At 40.5% G+C, this 21879-nt stretch overlaps 1 protein-coding gene across 2 annotated transcripts in view; it reads left to right on the top strand.

Moving 5' to 3' along the window:
• Positions 1–9996, top strand: part of SUPT3H (SPT3 homolog, SAGA and STAGA complex component) — a 252426-nt gene extending 242430 nt beyond the window's left edge. For both annotated transcript variants that reach the window (XM_054291782.1, XM_054291783.1), the window contains one exon: positions 9627–9996. In XM_054291782.1, coding sequence (XP_054147757.1) covers positions 9627–9668 — 42 coding nt within the window. In that variant the 3' untranslated portion in view covers positions 9669–9996. The remainder of the gene's footprint in view (positions 1–9626) is intronic.
• The last annotated feature ends 11883 nt before the right edge of the window (positions 9997–21879 follow it).

Raw genomic sequence — 21879 nt, 5'->3', positions numbered from 1 at the left:
GGAAACCTATTTTCATTCAGGGCTATTTCTAATATAAATGTCATAAAACCTGGTAGTGTGTAATAATTTATTCTGCTGCTAAAATATTGGTTTAACTGGTTAAACTGCCTCAGCACTTGGATTTTTTCTCCAGTCTGTTGCAGAAATACATGTGAAAGATCGATTGGATGCCATTCTGCAGCCTAATCCTAGGTAATTTATTCAGTTTTACCTGAGAGAAAGGTCCAAATATATATATTCTTCTGGTTTTAATCAGTCTAACTACAATTGATTCAACTTTTGCCTGAATAAGGAGTGAGTAAAAACTGAGCAAGAGCCTCAAGATTTGGCTCTTATTCATTAACCTCAGGGCAGACTTCATTTTGTGTGATTTTTAAGCTATTAAAATGTTGGTTGGCTTCCATTTGAGCTCAAATTCCTAATATCACCAAATAATTATGTGTAGATGATGAAATGAAAAAACAGGCATGTAGTCTCCAAACACGTTTCAGTCTGGGTGGCTGAAATGGCTCATAACATTCAATGCATGAAAATGGGGTGGATTGAATAAATTAGCAGAATCACAAAAGGAAACCACTATAGGAAATAGTTTTACATGTGTAATCACTGAAATACTCTAGTGAATGTGTCAATCTGGACTAAATAAATATATTTGTTTATAGACATGTTCTGTATTAGCTTCCACTCTTGCACAGCACTTTGCCAAGCAAAATCCCACTAGAAGTAGGATGTTCGCACCCGAGTAGGAGTTTCTTGGATAAATATTTTTTCTATATTGAGACCAAAACCACTTCTACAAATTTCAGACTTTGATTGAAATAGTATATTTCTTTTGCCTCTTTTTTTTCTCTTTTTTCTTCCCCCCCCTCTTCCCATCTCCTTCACTGACAACCACTGATGCATTACCTTAATTCCTCTTACCTCCCACTGCTCCGGTGCGCCAGCGCCCCTCTGCAGACAGAGCCCATCAGTCAGGGCTGAGCAGGGCAAGAAGTGGCCACACCCCAGTGCTGCCACCAGCAAAGGGGCCTCGAGCCTGAGAAAATTCCTCTCTTCACAGACCTGAGCTGTTGGTTGGGCTCTCGTTTCCCTGCTGAAATGCTCTGTTGAATCAGAGAGAGCAGGGGTGCTGTGCCCTCTGCAGAGAGCGTTTGCAAGATGCTTTCAGGAGATGGGGGAGAAGTGTGTTGCAAAATGTCATTAGATGCTGCTTTTTGTTACAATTTCAACAGTTTTAAGGGGAAAATGTAGGTGAACTCTGTTGGTTTGCCCAAATAATTTAATTTCAAAGTAATGCCCACTCCTCCTATGCAATAGCTGCCAAATTCAGCATCCTTTTCTATACATCTAGTATTTTAGCCGCTACAATGGAAGATAAAATGCAATGAAAATAATAATTATGGCATAGTATACAATTCAAAGTGTTGTGCATTAGCTCTGTAATCAAGTAATCCTCAAAAAAAGATTTTTAGTGAGTGATAGTATTTCTGTTTCAAAGGCAGGGGAAATGGAAGCTCAGAGGCACGAAGTGGTTTGTCTGAGGCCACACAGCAAGTAAGTGTCAGAGCTGGGAGCAGAGCCCAGCCCTGGCTCCTGCCCTTGTACTCAGACTGTACCACACCATATTGTTTCCAAATAAATTTGCTCTTTAGCTCCTATGCTGAGGTCATGAGCAGTGGTGACACAGAGGGGGAATTTAACCTCTTCTGTAACTTCCTACAGAAAAAAACCTGAGCTTCTACAGCAGTAGAAGAAAACCTTAAAATGTCAAATAATGTCATCCCTGGAGACAGGGAGCCATCCAGGTTGGTTGGTGCTGAATTGCTCTCAGGCTGAATGAGTTTTTATTGTTAGTGGTATATTTTCACATGGGAGTGCTGTGACTGTGCAGTGCCCTGAGTCATAAACCAGAGGTTTCAGTGTCCAGTCATACCTAAAGTCTCAAGATTCCAGTTTTAATTTAATTCTCAGACATAATAAAGTTCCCTGTATACATTATTGTTGCCATGCAGCTAAAGCAGCGAGTTGAGGCACATCAGGAAAGGAGAGTTTGACCCTTGAGCAACTCCAGGTGTTTTGACCAGTTTGATGTGAGGCAGTAAAAATGCAAGTGAACTAATTGCACTGCTCATGAGGAGATCAGGGACTCTCAGGAACCACTGAATTTGCAGTGGGTGAGGGGATTGAGCTCTCCTAATTATGCTGGATTCCAACAGGTCATATCCACTGAGGTCTGGTGCCTCGTGGAGACCTGCTGTGTGCTTTGCCAGCAGTGTGTCCTGGGCAGACAGTTATGGGTTATTAGACCCACAGCAAGAGGAACTTGCTGGATTTCAACTTTCTCCACAGGAGAAGCAGCTGATGCTGTCCAGGGAAGAGGGGTGATGGAGCCCTGCTACAGGTTGTGCAGCCTGGGGAAAGGGATTCCTCTCCCTGACTGTGAGTGGAGAGCAGTGTGTGGTTGAAGCAGAGCTCAGAACAGGAATTTCTATCAGTGAGCAAAGCAGCGTCGCCTTTCCTCTGACAATTAAAAAGGGTTTCTTGCTCTCAGACAAATAAAGCCCATTAAAGCTGGTGGCAGTGATGGGAAAGACTTTGTGAAAATATGTTTGTTTTGCAAAGCTGGCTGCCAAGTATTGTTTCATAGTTCCGGTTTTTCCTTCTTTCTCCACTGTTTACAGTACCCTCTGAGAGACTTAAAATGATCCCTCTCTCCCCACCAATTTTGTTCTTTTTTCTCTTGGCAGACATTGGTACCCCACTCCCACACCCCATTCTTGCTGCAACAGAAGCCATGATCCTTTTGCCTTGTTTTTCTTTTTTACAATACCAGCCCAGCCCTGAGAGCAGCATTTTCTGGTTAACTGAAGCATTGCAGTTTTGGCCAAATACACTGGAGGACAGCAGTACAAGCCCTACATTTTGTTCTCCAACCACTGGTGGTACTGCACAGGGTGTCTGAGAAATTAATTTGGTCCTTTTTTCCAGTGATCCTACATTTCCATCAGCCTTGAGAATCTAATTTATCCCAGAAGCAGAAAACAGCAATAAAAAAGTTGGGTAGTTGAGATCTAGACCATGTTCTTTAACAGACTTGGATGATATGTCCTGGATATGTCCCATTCCTGTACACAGCAGCCCAGTGTTACAAAATTATTTTAAAAGTCTATGCCACTGGCAGATAAAAGGTCAACCAAAGCCCAGACCTGAATTTTCTGGGAAGCACTTTGTTGATGGTTGGTTTATTGGAGTAGTGCTTTCATCAATTTGTGATGTTCATGGGCGCTTACATGAAGCGTTCTTGTGATCTCCGGCCCCTTCCTGAGGGCAGGGACTCTTGGCATGGACACTGCTGCTGTCCCTGGTGTGTCACCAGGCTGAGGACTCAGGGAACAGACCTGAGGAATGCAGCTCTTGGTGTTTCTCACACCTGGTACAGTGAAAGCTGAGGGACAGATAGGCTCAAGGCAAGAACAGAAGTGAGGACATCATGTCTGGTCACTCCGACCATTCTGACAAAGGAAGATGAAACAAGGACTTTGCTGCAGAAGGAGATAACAGAGGACATTACTAGTGTAAGAAGAATAATCAGAATAATGTGTTTCTAAAGGGGACCGGGACAAAGGGGTCAGAGTGGAAAATTTTGTTTGAATGTAGTGACCTATAAATACTGGTAAACTGGTGTCATAAACCGGGTCTGCTTTGCTGGCATAAGCAGAGTCCGTGTCACTCAACCCTCACAAATGGTTTCCTGGGTTCTAGTGAAGCACCAACGTGGTTGTGCTTCCAGGGGGACTGTTATGGTATGGATAAATGGATGCTGTAGCTCTCAGCACATTGGTCTGGCTTCATCATAAATGAAATCCATGGGATTTCATGGTGACAGCAGGGCAGATCAGCCAGAGCACCACACAAGTAAGTCTGTAATGTGCTAAACCTGGGTGTCCATAGATACGTATTTGGGGTGTGTTATTCATTACTGACCATGTACAAGATATTACTTATATAACACGCTCCTTCATCCTTTGAATTATATCAGATGTCTGTGTTTTGGCTACTGATTAAAGATGGGTTTGTGAAATTAGAGCCTTCAGTGCTATTGTTCTAAATTGGAGGGAGAATCATCCATTATATTTCTTTTGTAACATGGATGCAGTTTTGATAAAGAGACTTGATATGCACACAAATTTATTTAAACTTAAACAGAAGCAATTCATTCTAAACAACACATGGATTTTCTTTTTCAAACAATGTTGCTTATACTTTGCCTCTTAAACTAATTATTATTTTAATCTCTAAATAAGTTGACACTTTGCATGTGGTTTGTCTCTTCAGGCTGGGATAAATTAGAGGAGCAACCTTTTAATCATAGGCATTTTAATCTGAATGTTTTTATGTACAAAGAGTTATGAATCTGTCCAGGGTGACCTGTTTGATATTATGGCAAGCTAATGAAATTTCAAAGTTAACATTTCCCAAATAAAATGGACAGAAGAGACAAAGAGAAAAGGAGCAGATTCAAAATTAAAGAATATTGGTAGTTTATGGGTTCCAGGTTATTTGGAATGGAATGAAAGTTAATGCTACATCCTTTTTTCCATCCTGCCAGCCAGTGTCTGATCCAAGAATGTCTCTTATTTAAAGACCAGGGCTCCCTCCACTGTTCTTAAATAAAGGCTCTCACTGTCTGAGATCCAACTCTCCCCAGTTTTCACAGTAACATTGTAAGGCTGCATGAAGAGAATTATTTAATGGAAAGAAGTTTTGCATATGATTCCCTTATCACAAACCTGCTCAAGTCATATGGTTTGATTTACATTTATGCAAATGTTAGAGATTAGAGTAAAATTACCCAAGGCAGAAAGGACTATGGCATGTCACAAACAAGATGTGTCTATTTGCATTTATGTTTGCTAATGAAGTTCAGCCAGGGCTTGCTCTTTGATTTGGATGTCTCTGTCTGCCATTCCATTTTATGCACTGTAATTAAACCACTTGCCCACACACATACAAGGAGGACACCAAGAAAGGGAGACTTCAAGTTTTATAAATGCTGTTCTGTAACTCTCTTAGACAGGGCTTACAATTCAGGATTTAACATCTCTAAGTGGTACAACAGGCCTGCAGTGTGACATTGTGCTTAACTTTAATGCAAGGAGAGCTGCAGACTTAAACCGATGTAGGATTTGGCCCAATAAACCTTGGTGTCTCGGGTGCCCGCTGGAGATGTTTTACCCCAGACTTTCCAAATTTTATCCCAAATAAAAATTAAGCCTCAGCCCACTCAAAAATCACAGCTGTTTCTTTCTCCTGCCAAAATTATTCTTTCTCATCATGCTACAGCTGTGAAATCATGCACTAGTGTAAATTGTTAACTGGAAACCATTTCTAGCTGAGGTGCCTATTCAGAAGTCTTGGTATTCTACTCTGCTCTGATCTCTCATTGAGGAGTACTCACACATCTTCATGTTTGGCTGGGACTTGTTTCTGTAAATCATACAATCACAGGCTGGTGTGGGTTGGAAGGGACCTTAAAGATCATCCAGTTTCCACCCCCTACCATGGTCAGGGACAACTTCCACTGTCCAGATTGCTCCAAGCCACATCCAACCTGGCCTTGGACACTTCCAGGGATGGAGCAACAACTACATCTGTAGTGGTTGGATGGTGGACAACCTGTGCCAGGGCCTCACCACCCTCACAGGGAGCAATGTCTTCCTAATATCCAATCTAAACTTAATCTCTTTCAGTTTAAAGCAATCCTCTAGTCTTAAATTGCTAATAAACACAATTATCTGTCCCTTAAATTGTCCTATGAACTCCTCAGTAAGCTGTCCCATTTCACGAGACCTACTGTGAAGACAGGAATTTTGCTATCCTTTCCTTGGAGTGGTTCTTTTTGGTCCTGCATAATGACACTACAGGACTACCACTGCAGGAGAGAAATGGGACCAAAAACAAAGACAGTAGAAAATGGATGATTTTCATGAAATTTGAGGATTTGCTTTGCCAAGTTCCCTTGTTCCATGCTGGCTTTTTAAGCTGTTAGTTTTTCCTTCTTTCACCAAACTAAGGGCAAAGCAAGATGTTGCTTTTAGGCAACTGACAGAAGTGAACACTGCCCATCTTTTCTGCTTCATTGTGCCTCCTTTCAGATTGCTGGAAAAAAGCTTGCCTTCATTGATTAAATAATGGTAGTGTTGCCAGAGAGATCCGGTGTTAGAATCCAAAGTGCTTTGACAACTTGAAGGAGCAACATTTCCATGAGACCATTCCTATATAGAGGATGCCTGAGCAGGTTCTTGGCGTAGAATTGTAGAATGATTTGGGTTAGAAGAGGTGTTAAAGATCTGGTTCTAACCCCACTGCCATGGGCAGGGATGGACCCACTAGGTCAGGGTAGGAGTGGGAAGCAAGGACCAAGAAGCAAAATCATCACAAGTCTGCCCTAAATAGGAGCAGGTGGTAAAAGAGGCCTGGACAAGATGAAGGTCTTGTTTCTGCTTTCACATTGACACAGCCTGTGCAGCCTCTGGCTCTGGTTGGCAGCAATCTGTCCTTCTACCTTCAAGGAGGTCAGAGAAAGGGAAGAAAAATCTTGTCGTGTGATGTAAAGGAGCAGGAAGAGTTTCTGTGAGAGCTAGATTAGGCAAATAAGGTCAGATCAACTTTTCAGGGCATGGAAGCCATTCTGGGAAGGCAAACTGTTTAATTTGTGCCAGGTTAGGTGATTCCCCAGGTCTGAAAGTTGGTCTCTTGACCACTTCTGCACATAATGGGTACAGCAAGAGTCTTAAAGAACTTCAACCACAGCAGGAAAAGTCAAAGCACAGCCTGGTACTAAATTTTGAGAGAACACACAGAAAATTTGGATGCAGTAGACACTTTTCCAAAAAGAGCTCCAGGAGGAACCATGGGCTTATGTTGTCTCTTTACAGCAAGACATATCCAGCAAAATGGATACAGCTATTTTAATCCCACATCAAGAGCCTGCATCATCCTCTATCTGTAATTCTGAGCCAAATAATCATGTTTTTTAAAAAATTAAATGTGGATGCTGCCAAAGTGGCATAAAGCTCCCAGAAGTGTCATCCAAACCCTCTAAATTATCTCCAACCACATTAAATGTCTGCCACATACATTTTAACTCTTGCAGGGACACATGCACATGTGAGTTTTATGAAAAACATCTTGCTGTTTCTCTTCATGATTCTTGGCATGTAAAGATCTGTCTTTCAGTATCACAAATTCAGCTGTATAGATCTTAAAGATATCTGGTATAACTCAGAAAGATGGGATGTCTGTAAAATACTTTTGCTCTGCATAAAAGCATTTTGGAGGTTAACCTTTATTATCTGGTAATGTATCAAAATGAGAACGAAGTGTTATCATCTTGTTATGGAATGGGATGAATCAAACTCCCTCCTCTGAAATACTGATTTTCAAAACAGTTACCTTTATGCTGAAGTTGAAGGTATGAATGGTTTCTGGGTAAAATGGTTCAATTTATGGCTAAATTCCATAACGAAACATACATATATCAGAATCACTTTGTCTGGCTTGGGAAGGAAAAAATGTGTTGTTTTCATTATTGCTGAACTTCATAATGGCTTCAGGAATTTTTTTAGTTGTTTCCAAAGAAAGTGAACTTCAGGCAGAGATTAAAGCAGAGGAAATTTCAGCCCAAGGGCAAATGTTTCAGAAAGTTTAAAGTATGTAAAAGGGGGAGTGAAGTAGGAAATAGTTTTCAATCCTAACTATAGCCACACTTGTTATAATACATCACTAAATATAGACCAGTGGGTGTGCCCAACTCTCCAAAGGTGTTATCCTGCCTGCCATGAACTGGCTTCTGAAATGACTTTTGCAGGGATGTAACTGGCTGTACAACACTGCCCGTGTTGGAAAATGTTAAACTTCATTCTTTCCCAGGTGAGACCAGCCAAGCCCAACTTTGCTTCACAACAAAATTCCTTTCGCAAAATTCAACCTTTTATCTTTCATGTAGCTCCAAGTTTGTACTCAGAATCATTTGTCTCCAAGCAAACTGCACAGTAGTCCTGAATGTTTTGTTTATGTGTTAAAGGTTGTCACTTGGGTTATAAAGCCCTGTGAAACTATTGGGGTCAAGCAGCTAAAAGCATTGCTTTTGCATCGACTTCCAAATGCCAGCCATAATGGTTTGGGCAGGCTGAATATCCAAACTGCCTTGGACTTTCTGCTTGTGGTTGTGGGAATATGTTGGATCCTTTCAGAATTATTGGCTAGTCTGTCTTGGGCATTTCATGTTTGAGTATAGAGTCTTTGGATTTATTTTGTGTTTTGTTTGTGGTGATACTGTCATGTCTTGGCTGTATATCCCAGAGCTGATGTTCTGCTCTTTGACTTCAATGCCATATGCTGCCTGATCTCCAGACTGAAGTGTGGTGCTAATGTAAAGGATGCTGTAATGAACATCTTGTACATATTTCCTTTTGCATATTCACTGTCTGTAAAATGTCTCTCTGAATACATCCTTGCTGGTTTTGAAATGGTTTCTTTACAGTTGAGTATAAATGCTATTTATATCCAATGTTGTTTGAGGTTATCCTTTACTCCTAATGTTACTCTAATTCTAGTTAGGGAGAGGAGAAATTGATCTGGCTGAAATTAATTAGGAAATTGGTACAGCCACTAAAAATGGTGGTTATAAATGGTACTTCCTAAGTACTTTGACTGAAGAGGTACAAAATAAATCTGACGAAGCACTAACTGTAATGAAATAGATGAATACATTTTCATTTTTAAAACAGGATGGCTGCTGAAGGTGAACCAAATAAAGCAAAACTATTTAAATTCCTTTGCTTTCTAAAAGATATTGTTAATAGAAAAAAAAAGGTATCTTTTAAACTGAGAATATCGCCTTACATTATAGGGGTTTTAGTGGCATTAAAAGGTATAGTTTCCTATATTGATTTGGAAAGAGCTGTTAAAAATGCATGAAAGATATTTTAGGGAAACAGTGTCACAGGATATTTTAAAATTATTTTCTCAAGTACCACTTAACTCATGTGCTTCTTTACCATTGGAAACACATCATCCTAGATTACAATATATGGGATATCTAATTATTTCCTACTAACTAGAGAGTCTTTAAGATTAGCTTGATTTGGAGTGTTGGGGATTATACTAGTGTCTGTTTATATAACTTTAGACTCAGACTATAAATTAAATTTGGAAAACTGTAATTATTCAATAATTTATATAGTATTCAGGAAGTTTAGAAATGTTTCTTGAACACAGTGAATAGAGAATACGTGCTTATAAAGGACAAATAGATTCAGCATAATGGTGTATTTTGGCCTCATCTATTTTGCAGGCAATTAACAAAGGAGGGTGTTGCATTTTTGCCTATCTCTTGCTCTCCTGAAATAGAGTCACTAACCACTTGTTAACCACACTGATTTTTTAATAGACAAAGTGGTTGCTTACAGCTTCCCCACCAGAAATGTTCAGATTAAGCACACTATTAGATTGCAACCAGAATAGCCTACAAGACAGGAAGAAAGCCTTGCCTTTCTCTCTGCCTCCTTCCCTTGTTTAAGCTGATGTGATAATTCACTGCAGATTTTCTCTTTCCCTGACAGAGTGCCTACCGCAGGAACGGGATGACTTTCCTCGCCTGCTGATGTGGATGTGGCTGCAGCAACAGGAAAGACAGTGTTATATTAAGGTGATTTTCTTTTCCCCTCCATGGAAGGAAAAAAATACAAGCTCCAATGTCTCCATTGAGTGGGCTGGTTTGTTGTGACTATCTGCTGGCTGTCTCTGTCTCTTTTTCCAGCCCCCTCAATCGTTATTCTTGTTTACTAGCTGGAACATTTAGCTAATTAATGGCAGGATGTTTGGGATAGGGTGTAGGTGGACAAGAATGCAGCTCAGACAATGCTGGAGTTTGCAGGGGACTTTCTGACTGCCATGTCATTTTTATTTAAGTGTCTGGAAGTCTGTATGTTCTCCAAAAAATGTTTTTTATAAAGCAGCATAGGGCAGGAAGAGGCCAGAGATAGACTGGATTGTGTTGGTCTATTAGGTTGTATAAAGGTTATGTAGTTTTCTTTGCAATTTTTACAAAAAGAAAAACTTTTTCCTTCTATTTTCTACTAATTCACACTTGTTGATCTCAAATAATATAAGTGTTCACAGATTACAAGCCAATTTAATCCAGTGAGGTGATTTTGATGACAGGCATACCAAGTTTGTATGCAAAGATACTCAGGAAAAGTTCAGGTGAACTAAACTTCACCAGTTAGAGACTTGGTTTTTAGCAGGCCCAAAGATGACCTAAGATACACTCAAATTTTCAATATTGGCATCTCCTAAGGTTTGAGCCATCATTGTCCAATATCAAAGAAAGCCTTTGCAGTGACTTGGCACTGGATTGGGCCCATATTTGTAAAAATACATTCTAAAGTGTTTCAATAACTGTGTCTGTCTCGGTGGTTGTAGGCAAAGGCTTAATGTTGTGTACTTGCTCAGCGTTTGCTGCAGGAAACAGATGTTGTCCCTGTTGTGGACAAAGGCAGCATTACTGTTGGATTTGGTTAAAGAAGAAACCAGATCTTTTTGCCTTTTTTTTTTTAATATATTTTAGCTAACGTTGTTTGTTTTCAAGATTTTTTTTTTTTTGTAAATCTCAATCCCTGCCTCTATGCTTGTTCCCATCCCTTTGCTCCTCCAGCCTTTGCTGGCTTCACAAACACATTCATTTCTTCCCATAAAAATTGTACAAATATAGACCTAACCACGATGATGCTTGAGCAGAGAAAAGGGCTCCTGCTTCAGGCTGTGACCAGGATCTGCTGGCACATCCTGCTGGTGTCCCTGTGGTACTCGCAGCTCAGGGGTCTTCTTCAGCTGCCCAGAGCTCAGGCTTGGCATCCAGCTTAAGCCTCAAGTTAATACAGAACACTCAAGGGATCAAGAGAGCAGCAAAATACTTTATATAGTGCAGCCATCCTCCTCCTTTGTGCTTAGTATGTGAGGTCTTAATTTTCACTCCTGCTCTGTGCTCTTACGGTGATTTATAGGGGGTTTTGATGTCCTGCTCTCCTGGACCTGCTTGCAAAAACTTTAAATATATGTATATTTTTAAATAAATGGAAAAAATGTCTCTTTGCCACCAAAATATTGTAAAAGTGAACGTCGTATGCCCAATATTGCTGCCGTTCATAAATTGCTTTTTTTTTTATCTGCTTATGCTTCTGTTTTCTCGAAATTTTCTGTGTGTAAAGGACTAAAAGCAATGTGCAAAATGTATTAAATGAGGGAAAGGGGAAGTTTTCTGATGTTCCATTTGTGCTTTTTGAAATATATGATTAAACTTTTCTTTTTATCATCACTCTTTATTTTTGTTGGCATCCTTAATCATGGAAAATTATATGCTTTCTGTAAACATCCAGACTTTTTTAAAAGGACACCAGCATTTATTGTATTTAGTTTCGATCTGCGGGGATACAGACAGAAGAAACCATTTCAGGCACTGGGTACTGGAATCAAAATTCCTTCTGTTGCTGTCTCTCTCCCAGATTTTACATTTTAAAATATGCATAAGCAGGAAAAATACTGGCACTTATTTTTTACTGGTCTCCTTAAAGTCCCAGAGAATGAAGACTCAACATACATTTCTCTCAGAAATATGACAGATCATGTTTTTGTTGGTCTGCTGTGTGTTTGTCTATCTTGAACAGCCTGACAGGCAATTATTTATAAAATCTGGGTTTTCCCAGTAAACCCATATAAAAACCTTCAACTTCTCTGCACAAGTCAGGGAGCTGAATTTAGAGTCAAACAAGGTATGTTATGTCTCCCTATCTTGGTTTAACCCAGTTTATTCTTATTTTGGGAAGTAATCACTTTTTTTCTCATCTTCAGAGTTTTCCTTAACTCTGTTTAAAACACAAATGCAACCAGTAATGCTTGTGTTGCACTTGGAGTGTGTCTTAACTCCACTTCCCATACTGCAGAAACAGAGATGTATGCTTAGGCTGGTACTACACATTTTATTATATATATAAAATTCAGCTTGAGATTCAGTTAATGGCTGCATATGAATAATAGCCTTACACATCTGTAATTTCAACTTGCAGATAATTTCTATTCTTAGCCAGGATTTATAGGTACTGATTGTGTTGATTATTTCACGTTAGTTATCTGAAGAAGGGAAACTTCAGTTTCAGTAGGAATATGAGTGTATGTCATATAAGGAAGTGTGACACTTGCTCTCAGCTCAGTGCCTGCCTTGCTCTGTGGTTATACTACCTGGTTTTTCAGTTTTTCTTCCAGCCCTCCACAAAACAGGGATAATAATTCAGCTTATAACTCATCATAGGTGAGGGAGCCACAACACAAATTTCTAGTTGAGCTTCATCTCATTTCCAAGTCCATCGTCTGTCAGTCTTTCCTCTGAGAAAATCAAATGCTTTAAAAGAACTTCTGTCTTTGTCTGGAAATTGGGAGAAGCTGACAGTGCTCCAGATGTTTCTCTAGAGACACTCAGAACCCTCCAAAATGTGCCCCCCCTGGGTTTTCAGGGCACCTTTCTCTTTGTCAAGTGTCCATCTCACTGAGGGGGGAAATACAAAAAATGTGTTTTGGCATTCCTTGGGTGTGGATGAACCTTTGTGTTGCATTAAGGTTCTGCTGTCAGGCGTGTGTAGATCTCATAAAATGGTTTATAGTTTCCCGTCCAGCTCATAGAGAATGTTTCATGGTACATAAACACTTGTAATCATAAATTCAGAATAAATAGATAATGACATTAGTCACAAGTCCCAACTCTAGCTGAAACTTTAACAGTTACAGGGTTGGGGGTGTTCTTGCCTGAATGAATCATCTTGTCCAAAGTTGGGCTTTTTATACCTCTACTTTTTATACCTCTGCTATATATCTACCCTGGGCAGCAGTGCAGCCAGGGAAATGCAGTGGTGGCATGCATTAAATCCAGGTTTATTCAGAGGGCACAGAGCCAGCACAAAGCAGCAAAGCCATCCCTGAAGGAATTTAATGTAAATTTGATGGTTTAAATAAGGCCAGATGCCTTAAAAATTATTTTGAAAGCTGTATCTTTAATGTAGCTCAACTTTTTCCTTTTTTTTTTGGCTTGAGATAGTGATGTTGCCCTTACAAAATAATAAGAAAAAATAGTTCTCATCTCTTGTGGAGAGACAAAAATCAGATACTTTGGCTTCTATAAATCACTGAAATCTTGGCAACTACTGAAACAAAGTTTTAGAAGGCAGATGGCTGCAAATTTGAAAGAAATCTTCATATTTTACTGTTAAAAGCTTTTCAACTGTCTAGAGAGTGCTCTGAGACACTACATTAATAGTCATTCTCAGTAATCAAGCTCCACTATACTTATATACTATTTTTCTTAAACAAGATAAATTAGTAGAGAGATGGAAAGATAAATAAGGAAAATAAAGAACTAAAATTATAATAATATGGTTTCATTTTACATTTTATAGCTTTCTTCAATATTTCTGATTGATAATTCATTTTAATTCCTATTGGACAGAAATATTGGCACAAGAATCTTATATCAATGTGTATTTCTGGACTTGTCTTCATCCAGATGCTTTGCAAATTTTTCTTACTGATTTGGTGAGTATGTGATCTGTCAATCTTTGGTCCTCGTATGACTTTGATTACTGTAATATCTGAGTGCCTCACAGGTTTCCATGTGTTTGTGTCTACAGCACATCTTTAAAATAATGTGTTGTTAGCTCCATTTCTTCTGGGGAAAGGCTTAGTGATGGGCCACGTGTTGGGAAACCTGGAATGGTTCAGAAACCTGGATTTCTCAAATCTGCTATATAAGATTTAAAATGCTAAAATAATGATGCTTTCAGTTGTGAAATATCTCCCCTCTGCAGTGAAAGCAGTAGGTGTGTCAGAGAGCACATAACCCAGCAGGCTGAGGGAGAAAGGGAGAAAAGCAGTATCCCACTGGATCCATGAGAGGAACTGGACATGGAAAAATGCAACCACTCAATCTGGATCCAATCCAGGGCTCAAGACTTTGAAAACTTCTGGCTGAGATGTGCGATGGGCACGTGGTGACCCCCTACTGAAACACAGAAGTTAAGTTTTCACCATAACATGGACTGTGGGACACCTTCCTTCCTCCAGACTATGCTAGACCTGTGAAATCACCATGAGGGATGCACTCATTACAGAAATCGTGTTTTGGCAGTGCCAGAGCATGCTCACCTTCATCTCCTCCCAACCTGCCTTTGCAGAGTGCATCAGAGCACAAAGAAATGAGAGGAGAATCAATTAAGGAACGTAAATGCCCTCTTTTAAATGGCGCAGCAGCTGCAATGCATGTTGACAAAGATAAAGTAAAATGTTAATTTTTAGTAGATGAACTGGGTCTGAACCCCATAGAATGCCACTGAAGTGTGGTGGCTGATCCTCATTCTGTAACCAGACCTGGAAGAAGAGAAGGTGTAAGATATCAGATGCTGTAGTGAGATTCAGATAGTCAGCAGTCAATAACTGGCTCAAACCAGTTCTGTTTAGCTCTCATTTCCATAAGTATTTAATTAATCTACAAAACAAAAAAACTCCAAAGAAACTATTGCCTGTCTTGTACTGACACGATTTCTTCAGATCTGCAAATGAAATGGCAGCAACTGCATGTCAAACTGAGGTGAAAACAAATCTGAAACATCACTGCAGGAGGAGAAGGAAGGTGTTTAGAGGAGAGAGGTCCCATCTGAGCTTTCCCCTGAACTCCCTTGCTCAGATCATTGTGTATCTGCTGATCACCAGTGCCTAAATCTGCTCCTTGTGCACAAATTTTGTTGTAGCTTCAACTGAACTATTTTAGCAAACTAGACTTGATCTGTCTAGTGTTCTCCATATCAGCTTGCCCTTACTTTAATATAAAAAGAATTTACATTCTTCTGTTTTGGAATGGTATCAGCATAGTCCTAAATTTTCACTGCTCCGAAAGATTTTTGTGTAGACAGAACACAAATAAATGGAAATAATTATTAAGGAATGCTTTGAGCACCTGAGAAGGGGTCTTTGACAGTCAGTTTCTCCATGGAAGGTGCTGCTTTTATTCATCTTCTCTGAGATGGTGGCAAAACTGATACATGGCTCCTGTAGGGCTTGAACTTCTACAACAAACAGCTGAGCTCAACCTTGAGGTCTCTCTCAAACTCATGACCACCCACTTGTCTACTCACTATGTAAATCAGGAACAAGCACAAGAGGGAAAACATGACATATTCTTCCATTGGAAGATCGAGAACCACAACACTGAATATTCCAAAGTAAGGCAGAATAAAATAACCTTGATCTGACTGGGCTTAGCAGCAGGCTGCTTAGGAAATTTTTTTTTTCCCTGTTTGACAATTACATCATGATTATTTCCACACTTTGGTGATCAGAATTTAGTCAGTGAAATATTTGAGAATAGTCAATTCTCATGTGCAGTCAAGTTTCAGAGCTCATACAGTGGTAAACAGCTCTCTGTCCTTCTGCAGCTGTTTTTTTTTTGACTAGTGGGTTAAAAAACTTATATTTTAAGGGCACATGTATTTTGGGGCCGAGTTTGAGTTGGTTGCTTTTATTAACAATACCAAAATAAATAAGTGTAGCCATCTAAGCAAGTCCACCTTGCTCCATTGGCCACACTTGCAGGTTACATTCTTCCCAAAGTTATGGTAGTGAACATAAAATTTGGTATAAGCAGCCAAACTTATGAATTTTTGGCAATGTCCAAACCTCCCCAGTTTTTACCACAACTGGTTTTATAGGTGCTTTTTTTACAGTGTTGAAGTTGGGCTTGTAGATGATGCTGGATTCATTTTTATTTTGTTGAGGCTTGTTTTATTTGCACTTAGGTATGTATTTGTGGTGCATGCTCTGAAGGGATTTTGCATCTTATTTGGTTTCTTTGGTGGTCTTGAAGGAAGGGGAAAATTAATGCAGCACTTAAAGAGCCTGTTATTAAAACTTTATTCATAGGTGAGCAGGAGGAGCATAGAAAATGTCTTAATTTATATGCATGTATATTAAATAAATATGAATATATATGTAGTAATATTTTTCATGACGACTGAATTCCAAAAATCAACTCTGCTTTTTAAATCCTAAAGCAAACATAACCCTTTTGAGGAGGTCTTGATACCTCCCTCTCTCTGCAATAAAAGTGGTTTATCCTTGTAAAAATAAAAGATTTTTACTTTGTGGAAGTAATTTGATTGTAACCTTTGGTTTCTTTGCTGTCTGTCATTTTTCTCTTGCCCAAAGTTTAATGTCATGCTGTGAATCTTTAAGAAATTGTGAAACCTCCTGAAGTTTTATAAAAAAATCATATTTGACCTGTGTGAAAAAGGCATATTTGAATCTGCAAATTGCTGGGTTTTTTTTTTCCTTTGATAATAGTTTGTTGGGGGTTTTTAAAGTCCAACAGAATGTTGTTTGAGAGGGAGAGGTCTCAAGGAGCTGGGACAGAGTTGTCAGAGCCAGACACTGCAGAGATACCTCTTGCTCCCTTAAATTGTTCTGAAATGTCCTTATATTTTACAGTACATGCTCTTGGCTGCCATTTCCTTCCTGCAGCCTCCCAAAGGTAAGTGGATTGTGCCCTCTGGGGGCTCTCCACTGCTTTAACTTAGATTTAAGTGTGGTGTGGTTTTCTTCTTCTCTTTCTTTCATTCTTTCTTTTTCTCTTTCTTTCTTTTGCTTTAAATGTCACATTGATTTCCCCCCTCTCCTTATGTCTTATGAGACAAGAAATTTATGGCCTTTTTACATCAGGAAGTCTAGCTTTTCCTGACGTTTTATTGCTTTGAATATTTGAAACATTTCAATCCCAGACAATAAATATTACATGATTATTGTTTTCATATGGATAGGCTATTTCTCCCTGTTTTTCCTGTCCAACATTTTACTAGCAAGTGACACCCAAAAATTTATGGATACTAAAACCATTATTATTCAACTTTTCTGGGAAGGTCAGAGATAGTCCCTCAATTTGCATGTAGTGTATATAGATATTTTAAAAAGAAAAAGTTTAAATCATCTCATATGTTTTGAATCCTATATTGATATAAACCTGCATCAGAAAAGAAGGTATGATTTTTTCCTTAAAAAGTACTCATGGGTCAAACCTTGTTTTCAGTGAATTAAATGACAGCTCTTGAAGATTAGGTGGGAAAAGCAGTGAGCCCCAGTGGAACATTTCCCAGGTCAGCAACTGGCAGTCTGCAGGTGCAGAGCTTGGGAGTTTTTGGGAGTTGGTGGGATGGTTTGTTCCAGTCTGTAACTCAGAGTGTAGGTTTTCTGCTCACCCGGGTTGGTAAATTTTTGTTCTCATGGTAGAAAGGATTCCTTGCCAAGTGGGACCCACAGAACCCAGTCTGAGGTTATATGTTTTGATGCTCTCTTTGGAGAAGGCAGCTGGCTCCTCACTGTGTGTGTGCTGCTCCAGTTCTGCAGCACCAGCTGTGGCAACCAAGTGCATCTTGCAGCCCCAGGTTTGAGCTGACAGCCAGCAGATAAAGCAGTGTAGGAAATCTCTGGTCAAGTAACTAAGACATATTAAAAGAGGCACAGGTTCTGCTCAGAAGCTCTAGTTGGCTAATTTTAATTTTGTCTTTATATTGACTTTTTTCCATGGATACCATGCAGGACCCTGCTGCTTGTGTTCCATTAACTATCACAGAATCAAAGAATGGCTTGGTTACAAAGGGACTTCAAAGATCATCTCATTCCACGCTCTGCAATGGGCAGGAACACCTTCCACTATCCCAGGTTGCTCCAAGCCCCATCCAACCTGGCTTTGAGCACTTCCAGGGATGGGGCATCCACAGCTTCTCTGTGAAACCTGTGCCAGGGCCTCACTACCCTCACAGGGAAAAATTTCTTCCCAATCCTTGATCTAACTTTACCCTCTTTCAGTTTAAAGGCATTCCCCTTTGTCCCATCACTCCATGCAATTGTAAAAAGTCCCTCTCCAATTCTCTTCTTGATTAGAAGGGAAGTTCTCCCAGGAGCCTTCTCTTCTCCAGGCAGAACAACCCAAATTCTTTCAGCCTGTCAACAGAATTATTAAAATATTTCAATGTTTCTGTATTGATCTAGCTTGCAGAACTGTATCCTAGATAACCAAGAAATCTCCCTCTTTCTGTCAGTTCCTGATAAATTGTTTTGTCCCAATTCAGTCTGTCTATATAACTATGAGGAGAGGAATCCTACTCTGTTTTCAGAGGAGGAAAACTGTCAGGTTGTGGGGACAGTAAAGTTAAGTACATGTCTTTTGGACACAAGCAAGATCAGACCCCTCTCAGGCTGGGTCAATGTTTGCAACAGGGATAAGAAAAAACACAAAACCTGTCAAAAATTTTCCACTGCAACAACATCCATGGTGGCTCTTTCTCTTCTTGCCTTGTGTAGACAAAGGGAGCCAGAGTCTAAATCCATTCAAAAAGAAACACTAGTAAGTACTTGTTTAAAGTCTTTTTTAAGTGTTGTTGTGTCTTTACCCTCTCTCCTGTCTCATCCTCTTTTGGGAATGTTGAAAATAACATTCAGCTCTGTGCTGCCTTTGTCTGTCCTTTTCCATGTGGTAAACATGGACTTTTCCCTCCCTTTTCCGTACAGACTTTCAGCCAACTCAGCTTTTCCTGTTTACCTCCTTGTCAAAGGTGTCATTGGTGATATCACTCCAAGTCTAGAAATGAGGAGTTTTGCTGCTTTTCCTAACTAGCTGCTGCTCCCTTTGGTATTACATTGATTTTGCATCATATCAGATTTGACACATTTACCAATTCATTTTTGTTTTAAGGAAAGCAGATGCTTGCCTCACCCACCCCTTACCAACCCATGCTGAAGGTGAAGGCACTGAAATGGTTTTCTGGAAACCTGGGCTCCCATCCAGACCTCTCAGTGCCTCAGTTCATTATCACTGTATCAATAATTTGTAGACCCAGTCTTTTAAAAATAATACTGGTTATAATGGTAAGAGGGACTGTAGGTCCTAAAATTCAAATTAAAAATGGTGGTAGGGAAGCTGCAGTAGCTCTGTGGCTGAAAAACTGACCACAACAGCTTTGCACAATCAGTTTTGTTCTAGCAAAGAGAGAGATGAGTCCAGCACAGCAGCTGCTTTATCAAGTGCAGTGTTTCTTTCTTCTGATTTGGAAACCCCAAACTTTTTAGTGCCTCAGGAAGACACTGAGTCCTGATAAAGGCAACTGCTGGCTTAGAGTTCCTACTGTGGTTTGGACACAATTCTTCTATTCTACACGATAGAAAACCAAAAAATTGAAGTGTGAACCCTTGGTAATTATCAAAACAGACACTGGTTTAATCTCTCCAGATCTGTAATCTTCTGCTGAACAGTAAAGGCACCACACATAAGGAAATACTTGAGTTTTCTTGACTAATGATATTTGTAAATGTACAACAGCCTCCTCATGGAAGGAGCAGCTTCACAGCTGAAATCAGAATTTCAGGCTTTCATTAAAGAAAAGAAGGTGCTGCTTTCAGAGCACCACTTAAACCTGTACATAACTAATTCACTGAGGTCTGCCTTACACCATTGTCTTCTTGGAACATCTCTGAGAGAAGAAAGTGATCCATTTTTCCACCTACATCTCCGTGAAGCCTACTCAGAAGAACCCTTACACTGCTAAGTATGTAGAGTCATTGAATCATGGAATTATTTGGGTTGGCAGTGACCTTAAAGATCATCCAGTTCCAGCCCCCTGCCATGGACAGGGAACCTTCCACTATCCCAGGTTGCCCCAAGCCCTGTCCAGCTTCACCTTGGACACTTCCAGGGATAGGGCATTTGCCACCATTGCTGCATTTTCAAGGACCAGCAGCAGCATCTGCCCCCCATCTGACCTGAAACCGTCTTCATCCTTGGTGTGATTAGAGCATGCTCTGAAAGGAAGACTGGAAATAATAATGTTCTGCTGAATTGAAATCTGTGTAATAACGGAAAAAAAAAAGCCTGTGGACATCTAGGAGGGACAATAAGTTTGAGGTCTGTTGTGTGGTGCAGAAGGTGCAGCTGCACTGTTGGGAGGGTGATCTGCAGCCGCCAGCGAGTCGTGCCCTCAGCTAATACCTGTACCCTGGGGACCCTCACCATTTTATTGCTGCTCTGGAACAGGATGTGCAACTGCTCTGCATTAATACCTTATTACAGGTTGGCCAGTGTAAACTCCAGGTGTTGAGAACATGATTTATTCCATTAGTATAAAAAGGTGTTTTCTATGGCCGTATTAAAAATTATACTAACTGTCAGGCTTGCCACTGCGCTGTGTGTGGCACATGCCAATTTAAACCTGTCATTTCCTCTAATTTAAGGATATGTCCTCAGAAGATCATTAATTGGGGGTGGAGTTGGGGATCACAGTTCAGCTGTGGCCTGTTAACCCCCATCTGGCTGTTAATCCCTGCAAAGCACCTTCCCCAAAGATGTCAGCTGCTACCATGCGGTCACTGAAGCAGAGACCAAAGAAATTACATTTTTGGGTCTATTTTATATTTAAATCTATTTTACATTACAACTTTAATTTAGGGTGAATTGTGCTTGTAGTGCGATGTATGAACCCAGTGACTTTATTTGTAGTCAGTTCACTGTTGAGTGGAACAGATAATTCCAAAGAGCAGTAGCAGAGCCCACAATGTTTCTTGTGTCCCTCTGGGCTTATCCCAAAGCAGCACCAGCCCTGAGCACTGCTGGGTGAGCAGTCACAGGCTGATGTTCCTCCTCACTGGGCTCCCCTCTGCCAGTGCAGGACTCAAGGTCTTGGTCACTCACTGGACTGAGCAGATGGAGATCCAGTCTGAGGCTTCAATGTTTTGTGTGTGTGTGTGAAGGCAGTGCAGTGGTTTCAGTCCCATATGGTTGCAAAACTCTGAGTTTACCCAGCTGAAAACCCCCAAACCATGAGGGTGGTGAGGCTGTGGCACAGGGTGCCCAGAGAAGCTGTGGCTGCCCCTGGATCCCTGGAAGTGTCCAAGGCCAGGTTGGACAGGGCTTGGAGCAATCTGGGATGCTGGAAGGTGTCCCTGCCATGGCAGGGGATGGGAAGAGATGATCTTGGAGGTCCCTTCCAACACAAACCACTCCATGATTCTCTGATTCTATGATTTCTGTGCTGTCTTCCCTCTGAGTGTTTCTTGGGCAGATTTTTCCATTTTCCTTTTCTTCTCTTTAATTGTGCTAGCTTAGCTGGGCATTACACTCAGGCTCAGAAAGCCAAACACCCAACTTAAATTCCTAATTCAGCCCAGCAAAGGTCAAAATCTTTTTTTTTTTTTGCAGAAATCCCCATCAGCTGACCTGCCAAAAGATGAGAGCAGAGGGGCTGGGTCAGGAATGTGACATCAGACGCAGGGTGGGTTGCAATATTTGATGCCTTTTTATGTGTTTTTCCAGTCCTTTATGCCTCATGTCTACACAGCTTAGATCCAAGTTCTGGTTCCAGAGCTGGTTTGAGATAATCTTGGGGAAATCCCAGAGAAAAGGCTCAAGTCTGCACATGACCCAGGCTCATGCCCTTGGCTAAACTGCAGCTTTTTTCCTGGCTGCCATTTCAGTAGCATCACACAACCACGGTATCTCCTAGAAAAGCTCTAATCTTGCCTGATGTAAAATAGGCTTCTATTTTTTAGGCAACTCGAGGGTGGAATATCTCTGTGTGCTGCACTGAGCTACCAGCAACCTGTACCCAAGGGATGCTGGTGCACAAAGCCTGGCCAGAAGCACATCAAGCCTCAGGGCATTATTCAAATGCACACAGCAAGCCCTTAGCAGCCCTGCCTATCTTAAGCAGAGTCCCTTAAACTTGTTTTTCCTGG

Source organism: Melozone crissalis, unplaced genomic scaffold, assembly GCF_028551555.1.
Source record: "Melozone crissalis strain CALT ecotype California unplaced genomic scaffold, PUWL_Pcris_2 ptg000106l_1, whole genome shotgun sequence".
NCBI classification, from domain to species: domain Eukaryota; kingdom Metazoa; phylum Chordata; class Aves; order Passeriformes; family Passerellidae; genus Melozone; species Melozone crissalis.
The sequence above is the reverse complement of the archived record's forward strand: the minus strand, read 5'-3'. Positions and strand labels throughout refer to the sequence as shown.